General features: G+C 35.2%; 1 protein-coding gene across 1 annotated transcript; it reads left to right on the top strand.

The window, feature by feature from the left end:
- The first annotated feature begins 5,328 nt into the window (after nt 1-5,328).
- LOC133295625 (plant intracellular Ras-group-related LRR protein 6) lies at nt 5,329-16,841 on the top strand. The gene is made up of 21 exons (XM_061494470.1): nt 5,329-5,393; nt 5,504-5,567; nt 5,684-5,820; nt 5,936-6,022; nt 6,142-6,217; nt 7,661-7,735; nt 7,838-7,907; nt 8,020-8,097; nt 8,183-8,243; nt 8,371-8,449; nt 9,005-9,095; nt 10,589-10,649; nt 10,729-10,796; nt 10,888-10,958; nt 12,164-12,301; nt 13,985-14,089; nt 14,742-14,866; nt 14,989-15,085; nt 15,653-15,727; nt 16,006-16,061; nt 16,563-16,841. The coding sequence occupies exons 1-21, from the start codon at nt 5,329-5,331 to the stop codon at nt 16,636-16,638; spliced, it is 1,755 nt and encodes a 584-aa protein (XP_061350454.1). The 3' UTR covers nt 16,639-16,841.
- The last annotated feature ends 2,343 nt before the right edge of the window (nt 16,842-19,184 follow it).

Raw genomic sequence — 19,184 nt, 5'->3', positions numbered from 1 at the left:
TCTGGGCAGAAGCAGGAATGTGGGACACTGTAAGAGCACCAGCAAGGACTTTTTCCCTAACAAAAAATATATCCAGCTCCATATGTTTTGTTCTAGCATGTAGAACAGGGTTGTGAGATAAAGAGACAGTGCTTAAATTATCACAGAACACATGAGGAGTAGCAAAAAGAACTTGCAATTCCCTAAGGAGTGACTGGATCCAAAGCAATTCAGCACAAGTGAGAGCGAGACTACGGTACTCTGCCTCTGCGGTGGACCTTGCTACCAATGTCTGTTTCTTAGACCACCAAGAAACAAGAATGGGACCAAAGAAGACAGCAGCTCCTGATGTGGACCGTCTATCATCAGGGTCATTGGCCCAATCCGAGTCACAGAAAGCAGTGAGAGAGAATGGGTGCTGAACATCTGCACGGTGAAGAACAAGGCCAAAGGTGATGGTACCCTTGAGATATCTTAAAATTCTCTTCACTATCTTCCAGTGATCGTCCAAAGGTTGACCCATAAATTGGCAAACCTTGTTGACAGCATAACTGATTTCAGGGCGAGTTATTATTGCATATTAAAGAGCTCCCACAACTGATCTGTAAAGATGAGGATCAGAAAAATAATTGGACCCAAATCTGGACAGCTTGCAGCTGGAAGGCATGGGAGATGAGATTCCTTTTGCTTCATGCATATCAGCTCTAGTAAGTAATTCACAGATGTATTTAGCTTGAGACAGTATTAAGTCACCTGAAGAATAAGGTTTCACCTCTATACCAAGAAAATAGTCAAGAGAGCCAAGGTCTTTAAGTGCAAACTGAGAATGTAATTGAGTGATGAGCTGCTGTATATAGGAAGAGTTGGTACCAGTCACTATAATATCATCTACATACACCAGAATATATATACAGTGAGATGAAGTCTTGGAGATGAATAAGGATGGGTCGCAGCAGCTGGATTTAAACCCCAACACCATTAGAGCATTTTTCAGCTTGTCAAACCAGGCCCTTGGTGATTGTTTTAGACCATATAGAGCCTTGTTAAGCTTGCAAACCAAACTCTTGTCTATATTTTCAAAGCCTGGAGGTTGACTCATGTACACAACTTCTTGTAAATCACCATTTAAAAAGGCATTATTGATATCCAATTGTCTAATAGACCAGGAATGAGTGAGAGCTAAGGTGAGCATGATCCGCACAGTGACTGGTTTAACCACAGGAGAGAAGGTTTCATTGTAATCAAACCCTTGTTGTTGATGAAAACCCTTTGCCATAAGTCTTGCCTTGTATTTATTAATAGTACCATCCGGATTCTCCTTGACTTTAAAAACCCATTTACATCCAACAGCCTTTCTGTTTGTGGGCAGAGCAACCAGGTTCCAAGTGTTGTTAGACATTAAAGCATTGTACTCAAGTTTCATGGCTTCCAGCCAAGGTAGGCTGCATAAAGCTTGTTTCACAGTAGTTGGTTCAAAGTGAGCAAGTAAAGCAATAGACATGGCTCGAGACTTTGATCTGGTAATAATAGATCTAGGTGGTGACACATCCCTAGCTGTATCGGATGGCACATATTCAGAAGCAGAAGAAGAGGAAGTAGGTGAAGAGGTGGTAGAGGAGGAGGAAATGGGAGATAAAAATTCTGAAATATGATCAGAAGAAAAGGAAGACTGAACTGATGTGGCAGGAGAGGACTGCACCGAATGGGGAATAGACTCTAAGGGAGGATTAGGTGAAGTGTCAGAATGGGAAGGATGAGGTGGAGAGAATAAAGGAAGTTCTCTTGCATGAGGAGAGGTGGGAAAATTGGGATATGAGCAGAAACAGAACTGATAGGTGGAGAGGCAGGCTCAGTGGTTGTCCAGGATGAGTAAGGAAAACGATATTCATTGAATAAAACATCTTTCGAGATGTAAATTCTGCCTTCTTTATTCAAGCAGACATAACCTTTGTGGCTGGTGGAATAGCCAAGGAATAGGCATTCTTGAGAGCGAAACTCAAGTTTGTATCTATTATAGGGTCTCAAAAAAGGAAAACAAGCACACCCAAAAATCTTGAGAAGTTGATAGTCAGGATTCTGTTTAAACAGTTTGGTGAAAGGGACACCAAAATCGAGAGAGGCAGTAGGGAGTCTATTAATTAGATACACAGCTGAGGTGAATGCATAGTCCCAAAATCTTAATGGCAAAGATGCATGAGATAGAAGAATGAGTCCCAACTCAACAATGTGATGATGTTTGCGCTCAACAACCCCATTTTGATGATGGGTGTGAGGACAAGCAAGTCTATGGTTAATGCCATGAAGTTTGAGGTAATCAGTAAATGAACGGAATTCCCCACCCCAATCTGTCTGCAAAGCTTTAATAGGAAGCTGAAACTGTGTAGATATCAGGGAGTGAAATTGTTTAAAAATAATGAGGGCATCAGATTTTTGTTTTAAAGGATATATCCAAGTGTAACGAGTATAGGCATCAACAAAGGAAATGTAATAGGAGTAACCCAAGGTGGACTTAAAGGGTGCAGGTCCCCAAAGATCACAGTAGATTAATTCAAAAGGTTTAGCATATTCAGTTAATGAAGTGGATGAGTGAAGTCTATGTGCCTTACCAATACAACAAGAGGAACAAAAATCACTGACATTTTTATTTGAAGTGGGTATATTACAAGAGTGAAGCACATTTGTCATTGTGGCATGATTGGGATGTCCTAAACGACAATGCCAGAGAAAATATGTAGATTGAGTAGGAATACAAGAATCAACAGAATTACAAGATTGACCAACAACATTCTAATCAACATTATTATTGCTACTTTGTATACTATTACAGAGAGGAAAAACAGTAGAACTGATAGTGTTTTGACTTGAAATAGGTGATGACAAAGCTGAAGAGGCAGACTGCTAAGGAAGCGTGATGTCTGAGAAGTAATACAGACCATCACTGCCAAGAGCTCCTCGAAGCAGAATCTGATGAGACTCCTGAGATTTAACAAAACAAACATTTGGATGAAACTCAAAGTAGACTAACACTCATGAGGTTTTTCATTATGGAAGGAACCAATAGAAGATTTTTAAGATGCAAATGTTTATTAGAGTCATAAGGAGACACAAAATTTGAAGAGCCAATTGCTTTAATTGCCAAACCTTACCCATTGCCAATGATGACTTGATCAGAGCCACTTAGCTGCTGGCTCTGGAGTAAGTTCATTGAATTTCCAGTGACATGATGGGAGGCACCTGAGTCAGGGAACCACTCAAGAGCAGGACGAATAGGAGGAGTTGGCAACAAGCCAGGTTGAGCTGCTATCATGGCCTGTGGTGCAGTAGAGATAGGCCTAATATACTGATAGGAACGTTGTTGATGCAGTTGCTGTCTCTGAGGAAAGAACTGACTATTTGATAAAGCTTCAGGAGGTGGAAGGTTGGGTACGAAGTCTGCATCAAAACGATGCCAACAGGTCTTCACATCATTACCGTACTTGTGACATAGTTGGCAATAAACTTGTAATCTGGCACCACGCCCTCTACCTCTGTTAAACCTTCCATTAAAACGTCCTTGGCCTCTACCTGAACCATTGGAACGAGAAAAATCATCAAATCCTGATTGTTGCGTAAATTGACCAGTGCTTTGTTTCTGGTTCTCGAAAACAGAAGTGTTACTTTGTTTCTGAGCCATATTCACATTGACTGATTCAAGAAGAGCTTCATTCTGTTTTAGAAGCATTTGTTCATGCGTCATTAACTCAATAGCTAGATCCTCAATAGAATATGGATTTTCCCGTCCATGAACAGTAGTAACAAATGCATTGTAATCAACTGGAAGTCCTTCCAGTATATAATTAGTTCGATCCTCATTTGTGACTGGATTGCCTATGGCTTTGAGCGAATCACACAAGGTTTTAATTCGAGTTAAGTATTCTTTAGCAGATCTGTTACCTTTCTTGATAGATCTGAGCTCAGAACGTAGGTGACGAGATCTGGATTTCATCACGCCATGGAAGAGCTTGTGAATTTTATCCCAAGCTTCATGAGCATACTTGACTCCAAGGATTTCATTTACAACTGACTCTGAGATAGTAGACAAAAGCTACGATAGAAGCATCGAGTCCTGTGTAATCCATTGAACATACTCTGGATTCTGAATTTCATTTTCGCGATCTTCCACGGTCTTGTACTGAACAGGAATTTTTGGATTTACTAGATGGCGATGCAACTGGTGAGAAGTAATAATCGGTTCAATTATCTGGTTCTAGAACAGATAATTGTCTTCTGTGAGTTTGACGGTGATTTGGTGATTGAAGAGAAGAGGCGCGTGATTCTCCATTGATGCTGAAGCGCGATTCTCCATTGATGCTGAAGCGGAAGCCATAGTGTAGCTCGAAAAATGGATCAGGCCCTCAGGATGAGAGCTCTGATACCATATTCGAATACAGTGCAGAAACCATAGATGAGAGAAGAAGAGAGAGAGAGAAGAGTGAATATCTGAGATTGTATATTACAGTTGTGTATGTGATACAAGGCATCCTGATATATATACAGTAAGCCAATACAGAATTGTAACTGACTAAAAGGAAGTTATCAGCTACATGCAGATACATTGGATAAAGGTACAATACAGTAAGATACTATATCTAATACTACACAAATAAAATTTTGTTGATGAGATGTGACTAGATTTTTTCTTGGGTTTAGTTGATGGGTTAATGAGTCTTACGTTTAGAAATTTTTGGGTTATGATTGAAGAAAAACCCAGGTAGGTAGATGAGAATTAATATATTGGATCAGTTTGGATTGGATCGATTTTCATTAACCCATCCGAAAACCGATTCAATCCAATTAAAATTTGCAGTTTTTTTTCGATTTTCGATTTTTCGATTTTCAATTTATTCGGTTACCGATTTTTCGATTGGATGAGTGTGATTTGAATCGATTTGAAATGGTCGAATACTCCTCTTGAATTGAAAGTGCGAGTTCTAATACATTGATCAGCGTGAATGATACAACTCATAATGACTTAAATAAAAGAGTGTTCTAAAGTTCTAATGATTTCAACAAAACTAAAAAAAATGCAAGCCTTAGTGAAAACTTTAGTTTAGTCATTACTCGTAATATCGTAGTTGAAAAGATGAGTCACCAATCTGAATTGAAATTGTACCAAATCAAAAAAGAAGTTAATTATTCTATATCTATTATCGAATCCAACAATAGGTTTTCAAATTTCTTCAACTATGTTATGTGTTTATACCTGTGATACTTGAGTAGACTTTAACCTTTTGAAAATTTGAAATCTCTATGCCAATCCTCTTCTCCCCTCGCATTGCACGATCTCGGATCTGATCTGAACAAGGTGCTATGGATCGGGTGCTGAAAGCGGCAAGAGCCTCTGGTTCTCTGAACCTCTCGAATCGCTCCCTCAGGCAAGGCACACTCTCTCTATAATCGATTTCTAAGCTACATCGATTCTCTCTTCTCTCTCTTCTCTCACGCATTGTTGTTGTTGTTGTTGTGTTACTGTTTCGATTTGCAGAGAAGTTCCCGATGAGGTTTACCGGAATCTGGAGGGGCTTGGTGGCGACGATAAGTGGTGGGAGGTACTGTACCTATCTATGCTTTGTTTGATTTGATTAGGAAGATGGAAATGAAATGAAATGAAGTTTTGAAATTAAAGGAAATGAAATGAAATGTAGTTTATGTTATGTGGTTACAGGCTGTGGAGCTTCAGAAGCTCATTTTGGCTCACAATAGTATCGAATCGTTAAAGGAAGATCTGAGAAATTTAGCTTTTCTGGCTGTGTTGAATCTTAGCCACAACAGTCTTTCTGAACTTCCCGCTGCTATAGGAGAGTGAGTTTTTAGAACGTTTGGATTTTGCTTATGTTAACTTGTCTCGCGTTTTTTTTTTTTTTTTTTCAATTTTTGAATTTCCTGCTGGATTTTCGTTGTTGTTTGTTATTCACAGGCTACCTCAGTTGAAGTTGTTGGATGTTTCATTCAATTCAATACTTAGAATACCGGAGGAAATCGGATTGGCTGCATCGCTTGTTAAGTATGCTGTATTTCCATGTTCATTTTGGATAGGCTGATATGAGAAAGTTGACATTTGTTTGTACCCTATTTGCATATTTGCATTGCACAAATCACTCGGCTTTTGCATTATTCTTTTAGGCTTGATTGTTCAAACAACCGGCTCAAGGAACTTCCAAGCTCTCTTGGCAGATGCTTAGAATTGTCAGACTTAAAGGTAATAACTTCATGTTGCAGAAACTGCCAGGTGTAGATTTTGTTAGTGTGGTTGGCTTATGCTGCTTATCTGACATAAAAGTGGCTTGCTCAAATTATGCTTGTGATTATTGTGAATTCAAGCTTGGAATGTTAGGAAGTTTATCTTTTTGGATGAGTATAAATAGATTTTGGTTGCGGGGGCATACTTTTGTGTCTATGTTATAAAGCACGTACTGATTAGTAACAGTGAGATAGATACTTATAGGTCAGTATCCAAACTGCAATTCAATGAATGGAAAATCATATGTTTTTTGGGAAGGAGTTTCCGTAGCGATAACAACAGTAGTGTATCAAAATTTTGTTGTCTTAAATATTTCCTTGTTCCCAAAGGATTTGATCAATTCCCATTACTTCCTAAGAACCTGCTTTCTTGTTACTTAACTGTACATATGCGTGTAGCATTTCTCTAATTCAGTCTACTTCTTACTTTTGACATATAAGTTACTCTGCCATTTCTTAAGTTCCTTCTTTCATAATGTGCAATCCATTTCTGCTATAGACCACTGATATGACTAGCATTACAAGGGGATGACAGCCCACTGTTTAGAAAAAAATATTCCTGAAGGAATATACCCAAATAGCTGTTATGTTAGTTATGAACATTGGTTAGTAAGCTAGACTAGTTAGCAACTGCTGGATTGAATGGTTAGTTAGTTAGTCCTATATGTGGGAAGTGTTGCCAGTATATAAGGCAGGGCCTCCCTGTTGTTTAGGCACTTTTTAAAGATTTGATTGTTGACTGAGATATTCTCAGTAGGAAGGAATAATTCCCTTGTGAAGAAGATTGCCTCTTGTACTCATTTCTTGATATATTCCTTTTCTTTCATTTTCCTTTCCTTTTTCCCTTATCCCCATTACAGTAATTTCTAGCATTAATGAATCCAGAGTCATAACAACCACAAAAGTGGCAGATTTCTTAAAAAGGAAAGTGAGCTTGAAACTGTTTTTGTAACATGACTTGTATGAATTTAAGCTGATGCTACGCAGACTGTCTATCATCTTTTTCATTTCAGCTACAGTTTCCCGTTGCCTCTAAAATTTTTAATTTGATTGGACAGTGATATTGTTCATCTTGTGACCCTTTGACTTCATTGGATGATCTTGATAGTTAAAAAACCACTCCCCATTCTTGTATGAGCTTTACCCTTGCATAGATTCTATATTTTACCTTTTCGAATATATATTTTGATTTAATTGGTCCTTGCTTTAGGTTATACGACATAATTAAATCTATTGATGAAGATTGTGCTTACTTTAAATGTGGGGCTGTGGGATTTTCCTTGTAGACTCTACCTGCCTTTGCAATTGAAATGAAATCTTATAAAAGTTTGCTATTTTTTTTGTCTGTATTCATATGGTCATGTACATGCTACTTGAGGGCCTTATGATACTCTTTTTGCAGGGATCAAACAATCTTATTGCAAGCTTGCCAGAAGATTTAGCAAATTGTTCCAAATTGTCTAAGCTAGATTTGGAGGTATTAATTGGCAACAAACACCTCCTTACTCCTTAGACTTTTGAGAAGTTATGGTTTTATTAACCAGTGCTCTCATTATATTGTCTTTTTGTCTTTTATCAGGGAAACAAGCTAACTGTGATGCCTGAAAGTCTCATTTCATCATGGACCATGCTTACTGAATTAAACGCATGTAAGGGCCTTTCTTCTATAAATACGCATAAATGATCTCAATTAATTATTTCATTCCTATTTGTAAATCCTTTGATTTGGTAAACTTCTTTCCATTGTTACCACTGCTGCAGCAAAAAATTTGCTGAATGGCATACCAGTCAGCATTGGAGGCCTTTCACGTTTAATTCGTCTTGACCTCCATCAGAACAGTGAGCTTTTAAACAAAGGTTCAATTATTTTTTGTGTCTCCCTTTGTCATCTGGACTTAGAGTTTGTATGTGTGTATCTGTGCAGGAATCTCATCAATCCCTTCATCAATCATCGGTTGTCATTCACTTACGGAGTTTTATTTGGGGTCAAATTCTAACCTATTCCGATGCAAGTCTTCATATTATTTAAAACATACTATGCATTTGGGTTTCTTCTAATTAAAACTTTTGCTCTTCTGATACATATTGTGCTTTTTGCCCTTCTAAATTTAGGAATAACAATATTTCCACAGTACCAGGGGAGATAGGGGCCCTTTCTCGACTAGGGACTTTCGATCTTCATTCCAACCAGGTAGCTCGGACTGATTTTTATTTTTACTTTTCCATAATTACTTATATTATTCATAAAAAGAGAGGGCAAGCCTAGAAAAATGGTAAAACTGCCCCTTGGTGACCGAATGGTCACATGCTCGAATATAGAAAACAACCTCTTGCAAAAATGCAAAGGTGAGGCTACGTATAAGGATTTCCTTACCCGAGCCCTTGTAAGTTGGGGTTTAATAGGGAGTGATTTGACTTCTATTATTTCATAAAAGAGCTCTCGTTATATTATTTTGTTGAAATAATGGTAAAGCTGCTCCTTGAATGGTCACATGCTCGAATCTAAGAAATAATCTCTTTGTAAAAATGCAAAGGTAAGGCTATGTATAAAGATTTCCCTTACCGGTCCTTGTAAGTCGGGGTTCCATGGGGAGTGGTTTGACTTCTATTATTTTAAAATAGAGCGTTTGCTTGTATAATTTTGCTGAAATAGTGGCTAAGTATATTGCCATTTTTGTCTTCTGATGCTTTTGTTATCTTGCAGTAGATTATTAATTTAATTGGTTATTATTTTGTGCATTCACAGCTGAAGGAATTTCCAGTAGAGGCATGCAATTTGACTCTTTTAGTCTTGGATCTTTCAAATAATTCATTGAGTGGGTTACCCCCTGAAATGGGTAAGGTCAGCAAGTTTTCGTACTATGATATTGGTCTAGTTTGCCTTATTTTGAAGAGCGAACAGTTGCATGTAATGAGAACAGGATAGGAGCAGAAAATATAAAATACTAATTTTCTACCTCAACAAGCGGGTACTCCCTCTTTATACTAATTTCAGTATCTAGAAGAATTGCAAAAAAACTGATAAGCGATAAAATTGTAAAAACAACATTCCCTGTGATAAAAGAGTTGTTCTAAATCAACATCAACAACACCTTTATCCCAAATTAATTGGGGTCGGTGGTAGATGAGCCCAAATGAAAGATACAAAAAGGTTGTAAAAAAAGAAACATAAAAAAATAAAAATAAAAATAAAAATAAAAAAATAAAATAGTAATTATATATATATATATATATATATATATATATATATATATATATATAGGGGAAGGATATTGTGACAACCAAGTTGTGTTACTACCAAGTGACTACCAATCAATCTCACCGTTAAATAGATTATGTTGATCCAACGGTTATATTTATTTCCATCTTTGTATGGTCATGATTCCTCATATTTAAAGTGAAAGCATTAAATATGGGAAATCATAACCATACAAAGGTGAAAATAAATATAAAATATTAAATTTGGGAAATCATGACCATACAAAGATGAAAATAAATATAACCGTTGGATCAATATAATCGATCTAACGGTGAGATTGATTGGTAGTCACTTCGTAGTAACACAACTTGGTTGTCACAATATCCTTCCCCATATATATATATAAAAATAAAAGTAAAAAAGAAAGGGAAAAGAAGAAGAGGGGGAAATGAAGGGGAAAAGGACTACAAAGGGACCATCTGGAACATAGGAATAACAACGAGTCTAACCTTCCACCATGCTTATAGCTTTTCTCCATTCCGTTCTAAGGCATACCGCCCGCCAATCTATATCTCACTCTATTAAATCTTATTTTACTACCTTCCCCCAAGTAAGTTTCGGTCTACCTCTACCTCTTATTGTGTTGAGCTCTTGGTAACAAACTTCTGTTCTTACGGGAGCATCCAGAGACCTTCTCATTACGTGCCCAAACCACCTCAATCTATGTTCTCTCATCTTCTCAGCCACCGGTTGTTCTAAATAAACAATAATTTTAGTTGCTAGCATTTGTGTCTGTGCATGATTTATTCTTCACAATATAAAAAATTCTTTTCATTCTCAAGAGGAATTTGTTACCTTTGATTCACGGAGTTGTCAAGAGAGTTGTTCATTCTGCTTCCGAACCAATTTTAAGGTCTCTTTAAGTGTCTTAGGGTAATCTCTCCAGCAATTTCATATAGTCAATGAATGCCATTACCACTATGTCCAATTATATGTTATATATGAACATTTAGTAAATGGGCGGCCAGAACACATATCAACTTCCTTAATATGATGGTATTTATGTGTAAAAAGTAATATGGAATAATTTAACATGAAGAAATAAATACGTTAGTATTTTATCTTGTTTAGGCAAGATGACTACCTTGAGGAAACTTCTGCTCAGTGGAAATCCTTTGCGGACACTTCGAAGGTACAATGAATGTTTGCTCCTTTCTGCAGTCATTATTTGTATTTATAAGTGTTTTTGACTAATGTTTTTTCCTTACCAGCTCATTAGTATCTGGACCTACGCCAGCATTACTGAAATTTCTCCAAAGTAGACTTTCTGAAGGTGAAGGTATGTTACAATGGTAGATGCATTCTGCATATGACTTAAGCTTGAGTCTGTTAATTATTTTAGATTATAATATTTTAAAATTCTTCTGCAGATTCTGAAGCTATAACAACCACAAAGGAGAACGTGATTGCCATGGCTACCCGATTGTCTATCACTTCAAAGGTATTGTTTCTCTTGAAAAGGAAAATATTCATTCCATAGATTGCATAGATTTCTTCTTGATCATTATTTGTTTATAGTCTGTGTCAGAATGTTGGTATAACTATGTGCATTAGTTTCTTCAATGCGATCAGAAAGCCAATATGTGTAATTGCATATACAATAATAATAGTATTAGTACCAATTAGTTGCTTGAAATTACACGGCATTTCCATATAACTCATTGTGTGTATATTCTTCTGCTAATAGAGAATAGATGGTACTTAATATTCTGGTGCAAGTTTGACTATCAAAATCAGGCATACGCCATAATACTTATAATCTAACAAGCACGGACACGCACAAATTTTTTAAAAAATGGGTGTCAGACACCGACACGCTCCGAAACGTGGTCAACATTTTGGGACACGCGGTCGATGCTCCGACACGCTTTTCTGACGCGCAGTCAGCTTTTTCCGGCACGCGGTCAACGTTCCGACACATTTTTTTTTTAGGTCTAAATTTTATTTATTTATTGGTATCCAATTTTATTTTATTAACTAAACATAAAAAAATAATTTATAAATCAATTTTTTCTGTTATGAAATTTGACATGAAAAATTAACAAGGTACGAAAAAATTATTTTTGTTTATATTTATGTTATGAAATTTGAATATTTGATTGTTTATATGACTTATTATGAGTTGTTATATGTATTAAATATGAATTATATTATGTATATTAAAATTATTATTTAATATCAAAACGTGTCCCAACGTGTCAAAATATGACATTTTTTAGAATTAACGTGTCAGCATGTTGTGTCGTGTCCCGTGTCAGTGTCGGTGCATCATAGCTTATAATAGACAAGGAACAAACTCAAGTAGTTTTTTTTTTTTTGGTAAGAAAAATTGGTTTATTTAAGATCCTTTTGGGATAAAAATATAAAATAATTGAGTATGTTTGTTATCTATCAATCATTGCTTTTAACATCTAAGTTGATTACATAGTGAGTATGACAAATGGGATCATTAAAGATATTATTTTGTTCTGCCTTGCACAATCACATAATAGACTAACAAGCGTACCCATATACCTTTGATAACTTGAGTTTGAGATTCATTAGATGCTGGCACTTCTCTATTTTTTGTTTTTATTTTCCTGTTCAATTTATTTTGCATGAACTCATTTCCTAACCAGTTGCAGTTCTGTTTTTAATTGTGTTCAGGAACTTTCTATGGAAGGGCTGGGATTGACTGCTGTTCCATCAGAAGTATGGGAATCAGCGGAGATCATAAAACTTAATCTTTCCAAAAACTCCATCCAGGAGTTGCCAACTGAACTTTCTTCCTGTGTTTCCCTCCAGGTTAAACCTTATCTTCTGATTTTATTTCCTGTAAGATGCTGTTGCAAGTTAATACAGTTTTCTCCAGGTTCTGATGGATACTGTCATCATCTTAATATGAGTCACTCACTAACAAGAATTTGAATCAGCATGTTGGTTGACTGATAATGATATAAGTAGTTTGAGTTATTGAAATTTTGAAGATATAAACACTGCAGTAAGGCCATAAAAAGAGCTATTATGATTTTGCAGTTTAATTAATATATGTTTCTTATTGTTTGTGACAAAGGACCCCTTCGCCTGTGATCTTGTATGTTTGGATGGGATTTTAAGGGGGAAATGGAGGGAAGGGAAAGGGTAATGGTTAGCCTTTCCCTTGTTTGGGAGTCTTGTAAAAAGAGGGGAAGGGAATGTGGCTTTTTCATAATTCCTCCAATTGGGGGGATTTGGAGGAATAACAACATAATTTACTTATTTACCCATATTCCAATTTATTACATATCTTCATTTTTGCATCAGAGAGAGAAAATCTTTTATTGTGAGATTTTTCTTTTTTTAATTTTACCAAAGAAAAAGTATATTGTTATTTTATAAAATAAATGTAAAATAATAAATTTAATATAATTAATCATTTTAATTTAACTACCCTCCTATTTTCTTCCCCCAATGATTTTTTAACATACCAAACAAGGGTAAGGGATTACCCTTCATTTTCCTTCCCCCTTGATTCCTTTCTTTTCCTTCCCTCCTAACTCCCAAACACACCCTGAATGAACAGAAACCTTTCAGAAAATCTTATGAAAGCATTACTTTTCCATTAAAAACAAAAACAAATAGTTGCTTGATTTTGTGGCATACTTTTTGGTAATTAATTTTACTTACCTTGTACTTTAAGAGCCCGAGCTGCATTAGTTTTGCCATATATATATTCATGTGAACTGACTGTAATTTTTTTCAACCATTTTCTCTTTTGGGTTTCATATTATTCTGTGTACTATAGTATTATTTGCTTACAATTTTTTCTTTGTAAGTTCTATCTGTGCTAGTTTTTGTTCTTACACTGTGTAAATAACCAATTCAACCCAAAAGTTTAAGCAGTTGGGTGAGGCTACATTAATGATTTTATATATCTCAACACGCCCCCCCTCACATAAGAGCCCACTGAGCTTGAAGAGTGGACAATACACAGGCCCACCTACCTGTGCGAAGAAAGAAATTTCACTAGAAAGAAAGTGGGGGGCGGTGAGGATCGAACCCGGTACACCGAGGCTCTGATACCATGTAAAGAACCAATTCAACCTAAAAGCTTAAGCTGTTGGGTGAGGCTACATTAATGTTTTTATATATCTCAACACACTGATATTTTACAACAAAAATAATGGTAAGAATCCTCAATTTCCCTGTAAGTCTGAAGAAGGAAAATGTGTTTTCTTCGTCATTTTCAGATTTTCTTTGAATAAAGTAAAATATTTCTTATATGGTAAACCCTTTTCTCTCTGTTGAGTGATTACTTCATGTCTTCGTGAACATATTCATGCTCAAACCAATTTCCGGATGTGTTAATGGTAATACGTTTCCAGCTTTAACTTATAATAATTTATTGATTTAGGCCGGGGAAGAGTACTTCGATACACTGGTCATTAATTGACCTGCTGCTTATCTGAAACTGTTCTATAATTCATTCTTATGTTTTGCACTTTCCAGACATTGATTTTATCTAAGAATCAAATTAAAGACTGGCCAGGTTCGATTCTTAAATCACTTTCGAGTCTTTCATGTTTGAAGCTGGACAACAATCCCCTGCGACAGGTAATGACTAATGATTTACGAGCTTCTCTCTGTTCTTGTTCTTGTAAAAATAAATGAATAATGGTATCAACATGTATATAGAACCATTGCAAGACATAATATTTTATAAGTAGTTAATATGGTTTTTTCCATTATAAAATCCATATAAATAATTCATGTCCTTTCTCATTGGTGGTCATTGCTGTTATTATGGCTTAAAGAGTTATCTTAAGATAAATTAAACAGAAAAGACTGTATGTTTTTGTTCCTTTATGGATGTATCATTGACAAGAAGTCTTTCTTTCTTTGTACTAAAGTCTATCACTATTTAGTTTTCAATGACATAAATAACACTTACTGTATGGTGGTGAGTCTTAACTCCGGTCTTCCACCATCCTCTACCCGCGAAACAAGAAAAATGAGGAATTGAAAAGTTAATTAATGTCCAAACTGTTAGTTGTTACTTCTTATAACTTCTTCGGTTATATTTTTTGCAAAAGCCATGTACTATGCTGTATTTAATTAAACATTTTTAGAAATATTTTCTTCTCAGTTTGTACCAGAAATTATTGTGCAGAGATCCCAACCGTAATATAAATTTTCTGTGTCCATATGCTTTGTTCTCTGCTATAAAGTGTGATATGACTGACCTTATCTGTCATTTGAATAATAGATACCTTCAGATGGTTTTGAAGCCGTGCCTAAGCTTCAGATCCTGGATCTAAGTGGTAATCCAGCTTCATTACGTGATGGTCCTGCATTTTCTAGTTTGCCATACCTGCAAGAACTTTACCTGAGGTTGGTTAGTTGAAAGCTATGGCGTTCTTGAGAAGACACAATCACACACTCACAGATTTAACTTTCATATACCTTTATCTTCTTGGGATCTTGTACTTAAGTTTTGCTTCACAACATAACAGAAGAATGCAGCTCGGGGAAATTCCATCAGATATATTGGGGTTGCATCAACTACGGATTCTGGACTTGAGTCAGAATTCCCTTCAATCAATTCCAGTGGTAACATTTTTTTTCGGGAGGGTGGGGTTGCTAGAAACAAGGGATTAGGTTTGTTTATTTGCCTCTTTTTCATTCAGGTCCTGTGAAAAGTTATGATAATATCTTTGAACAACATATTGGTTTGACAATGCCTCTTTGATTTAGATCTCATCAAAGTTCATATTGGCTTGACAGTCACTATTAAGTTAGAGTCCACTAATTTTTCTCTCAATTTTGAATAATGGCTTGCCAATTTTTGGAGTTTCTTCATGTCAAATTTTGTTCATTTCATGTTATTTTCTATGATAGATAATGTATTTTTACAGTTGCACGTTCATAAAATCCAATTTCTGTCTACGATTGATTGATAATTGAAGAAAGATGTCACAGTCCGATCTTTCCCTCAGTTGAATTCCTTATCATTCTTGCATGTATTGACAATTTGACATTGGGGTAAGTTATACACATGCATGCAGACACGCAAACTCATCACATAAAACCTGCCTAATAGACACAATGATCTATTTAAAAAATAGGAAATTTTATTATTATTTTTTTGCCATTGCTTACCTATGAACTTGCTTTCAGGGGTTAAGAAATCTTACTTCTCTCATGGAGCTTGACCTATCGGATAACAACATCTCAGCCCTTCCATCTGAGCTGGTGAGAAACGCACATTGCCCCTTCCCCCAAAAGAGAAGTGGGAGGAGTGTTCATTTTAACGTAATTTCATTACTTTATTGCAATTATTGTGTTTCATACAAATTACAAACTTAAACTATGAGAAATAGGTGGTGCTATAGATAGAAAAGAAAAATAGATGGAAATTATTTTGACCGAGTCTCCATGCCATCATTTTGATCATTTGCATATGTAAAACCCGTGGCTTGTTTTTATAACTTCAATTCATTACATTTATTTTAAGAAATTGATTTGATCAGGGTTTGCTGGAACCAAGCCTTCAGGCATTGAGACTTGATGGCAATCCACTCAGAAGGTAACTTCCTCCTGCCCCGACCTTTCCATTTGCTTTCTCAAAATGGACCTCCTTTTTCTTACAATAATCTGGATAAGTATAAATGCTTTGTGCATCTCTGTTATATTTGTGCTTTAAGGTTAAATTTTCAAATGCAGAACGATTAACACAAAAAATCACTGTCAAGAAATACATTTTTCAAGTTATTCCCCCTTTCTTCTAACTCACATTGTCAACTTTGTACCCCTTGAAGTGGATGGAGCCTCAATGCTTCACTGACTCATCAATTTTATTATGTTTTTGTATGTCTATCATTGTGCTACTACCTGACTAGTTGAAAGGTTTACTTGACCAACTGAACTCCTTCAAAAGTAAAATGCAATGCGTCCTAAGTTCATAACAAAGCAGAAACAAAATATAGAGATCAGTTAGATCTTTACGACATGATGAAAGCTAGGTGTCCAAATTGAACGGATAACCTTGATCGATTAAATCTTAATAATTTTTCTTCATTTGTTTCAGCATTCGGAGGACTGTCTTGGACAAAGGAACTAAAGCTGTTCTGAAATATTTGAGGGACAAATTGCCAGAGCACTAGCTAATATTTTTCATTTACGGAAGTATTATCCTGGACATGAACAACAAAATTTAAAGTGTTCATTTTTATTTTATTTTTTTGTGTCACATTCTTTCAGTGACGCCTAGCTAAGTGTGCCTAGCTAAGTGTCCGCGTGCTTCATTTTGTTCATTTTTTTCCCGCATATGGCACTTCTGCTTTTATTTGTGTTATTTCATGTAACTCCACTATTTGTATATTTAACATTACAAAGTAATTTGCTGCGCTTGTATTATATTAGTTTCACTGTAATCTTCTCTCCGCTCTTACACTGCTTCAATCCCAATCCTCACACCCTCAGCCACCTCTATGTTGAGGTTCCACTCGAGGGAAGATACTTTAACTGGATTTTACATTATAATCGGATCGTTTTGGAATTGTGAGTTGAATTGTTCTGCTGTTCATCTACGTTGTCATTTCGAAAAGGATCTATTGCTTTGAAGCTTAATATGAGCACGACCTTCTGTGCTTGTGAGCTTTCGTCTGAGATCAATTTATCTTGTCGTGAGTGTCATTGTGGTAGTTATCTCTTGAGAGAAGAGATATGCACCTTGATAACCATGCACTCTCCCTCTCTGATGATGGAAAGAGGAAACCATTGTTGGTTCTTCAAAAGTCAAAACGAAAATCTTTACGCCATTTGAAGTTTCGCCAGTGACCTTCGGAAAGATGCTAAATAAAGTTTACGACCCAACGAAAGAACAAAGCATATTATCAATGTGTATTAATATTTGCCGATCATGTCTTATTATAATTTTTGCTTCTTTATTTGTTTCAGCGTTCGGAGGATTGCCTTGGATTAAGGAACTAAAGCTAAAGCTGTTCTAAGATATTTGAAAGGGCAAATTGCCAGAGGAACATTTTTTTTCTTTTATTTAAAAAGTATAAAACTGTACAAGGTCAACAAAATTCCAAAGTGTTCAGATGTTTAATTGCGTTGTCATTTATTATCTTTTTAAATATTATTCGTATAATATTATCTTTATATTCATAATCTTGAGAAAAGTTTCAACTTTTTGAGTTTCTTTTAACATCCCAATCTTTTATGGATTATATCACTTTCATGTTATATGAGAGTAATATAATTTCCAAAAGACTCATCGATTCTTGTGCTTATTTCTCATTATTACATGAAAGGAATATAATCTTTTATAAGCATTAACCTCAAGGATACGTGGAAAACGGCATTAGATAAGGAAGTTTTGAATGGGTTTGTATAATAAAACAAAAATTTAGGGCTGTATATTTATCGAAGATTTTAAAAGATTATATTGAAAAAAAATTCCGGTAAATTTTGGAAGGTTATTTAGGAATATAATGATTTTAAATTTTTTTATAATTAAGATTTTATAAGACTTGATTTAGAAGATTTTCAAGACTTTATGGTGAAGATTATAACGAGCATTGATATCAAAAACTAGTCTGAAAACATAAAAATGTAGAAATGGTAGAAACGCAATGTAAAAACATAAGTAGAAACGGCCCTTAGTAGAAACGGGTAAAAACACCGTGTAGAAACGTAAGTTTTTATGTTTTTTTACCATTTTTTCTTAAACTCAATTAAAAAAAAATCTATTTTCCATTTTTTTAAATTAAAATTTCTCTCTTAATATTTTGGACTTATATGGTTATAGGGAAATACAAGTGTTATGTTACATGAAAAATCTCCATTTACCTACACACTCAATATAGCATGGGACCCACTTCAACTTTTTTTGCTTTTTTACTATACAACGGGGCCCACAGTGTTTTTGTGTCTGTAACATGACACAAATGGTGTCATGTTACATGACAAACTATTATCCCATAGTTATATGACTTATATTTTATAAATACAAAGTTATTTATTAAATTTTGAGTAATGACTTACGTGAACTTTTTTTTACTTACATATATATATATATATATAATTTTGTATCTTAACCTTAATTAGTAAATACTTTACGTTTCGTCTCGTTTTTTTGATTTACGTTTCTACCATCCCTTTTCATTTCTACGTAAAAACTCGATTTTGACTACATTGATGATGAGTTTGCATCTGAATTTTGGTTAATCTTTTCTAAGAGTACACTAATGTATAGAAAACACAGTCCAACTCAGGGTCACGGTCATTGCGATACAATATTAATTAGGGGTGTACATGGGTGGATGGCCTAATAGGGGTCTACGACTCAGCTTATATCAGGTCAAATTTAATCTATTACATATAGTTAAATAGAAAAATTTCAGTCTTTTAAAATAATTTATTTAGAAACAGATCAATAGCTTTTTTTTACATGTCAGGTCTATATCATATTATTTATTTTATTTAAAATAAATAAAACTATTATTTTAATGATTTTGATTAACAAAGTAATATTATTTTAATTATTGAATACCTAATAAGGTCAAACAGGATAACAAGTTGTTTATCAAAAAAAAAAAAAAAACAGGCTAACGAGCTTAGATCAAGACTTTTGTTTTTTAAATATAGATCAGGTCATACTTATAATTTGGGTATATACAAGGCTAACATGCTAGGTCAGGCT

The sequence above is a fragment of the Gastrolobium bilobum genome, unplaced genomic scaffold (assembly GCF_033153095.1).
Source record: "Gastrolobium bilobum isolate Gb01-03AN ecotype WA unplaced genomic scaffold, APGP_CSIRO_Gbil_v1 utg694, whole genome shotgun sequence".
Lineage (NCBI taxonomy): Eukaryota > Viridiplantae > Streptophyta > Magnoliopsida > Fabales > Fabaceae > Gastrolobium > Gastrolobium bilobum.
This window is presented reverse-complemented; position numbering and strand designations above follow the sequence as displayed.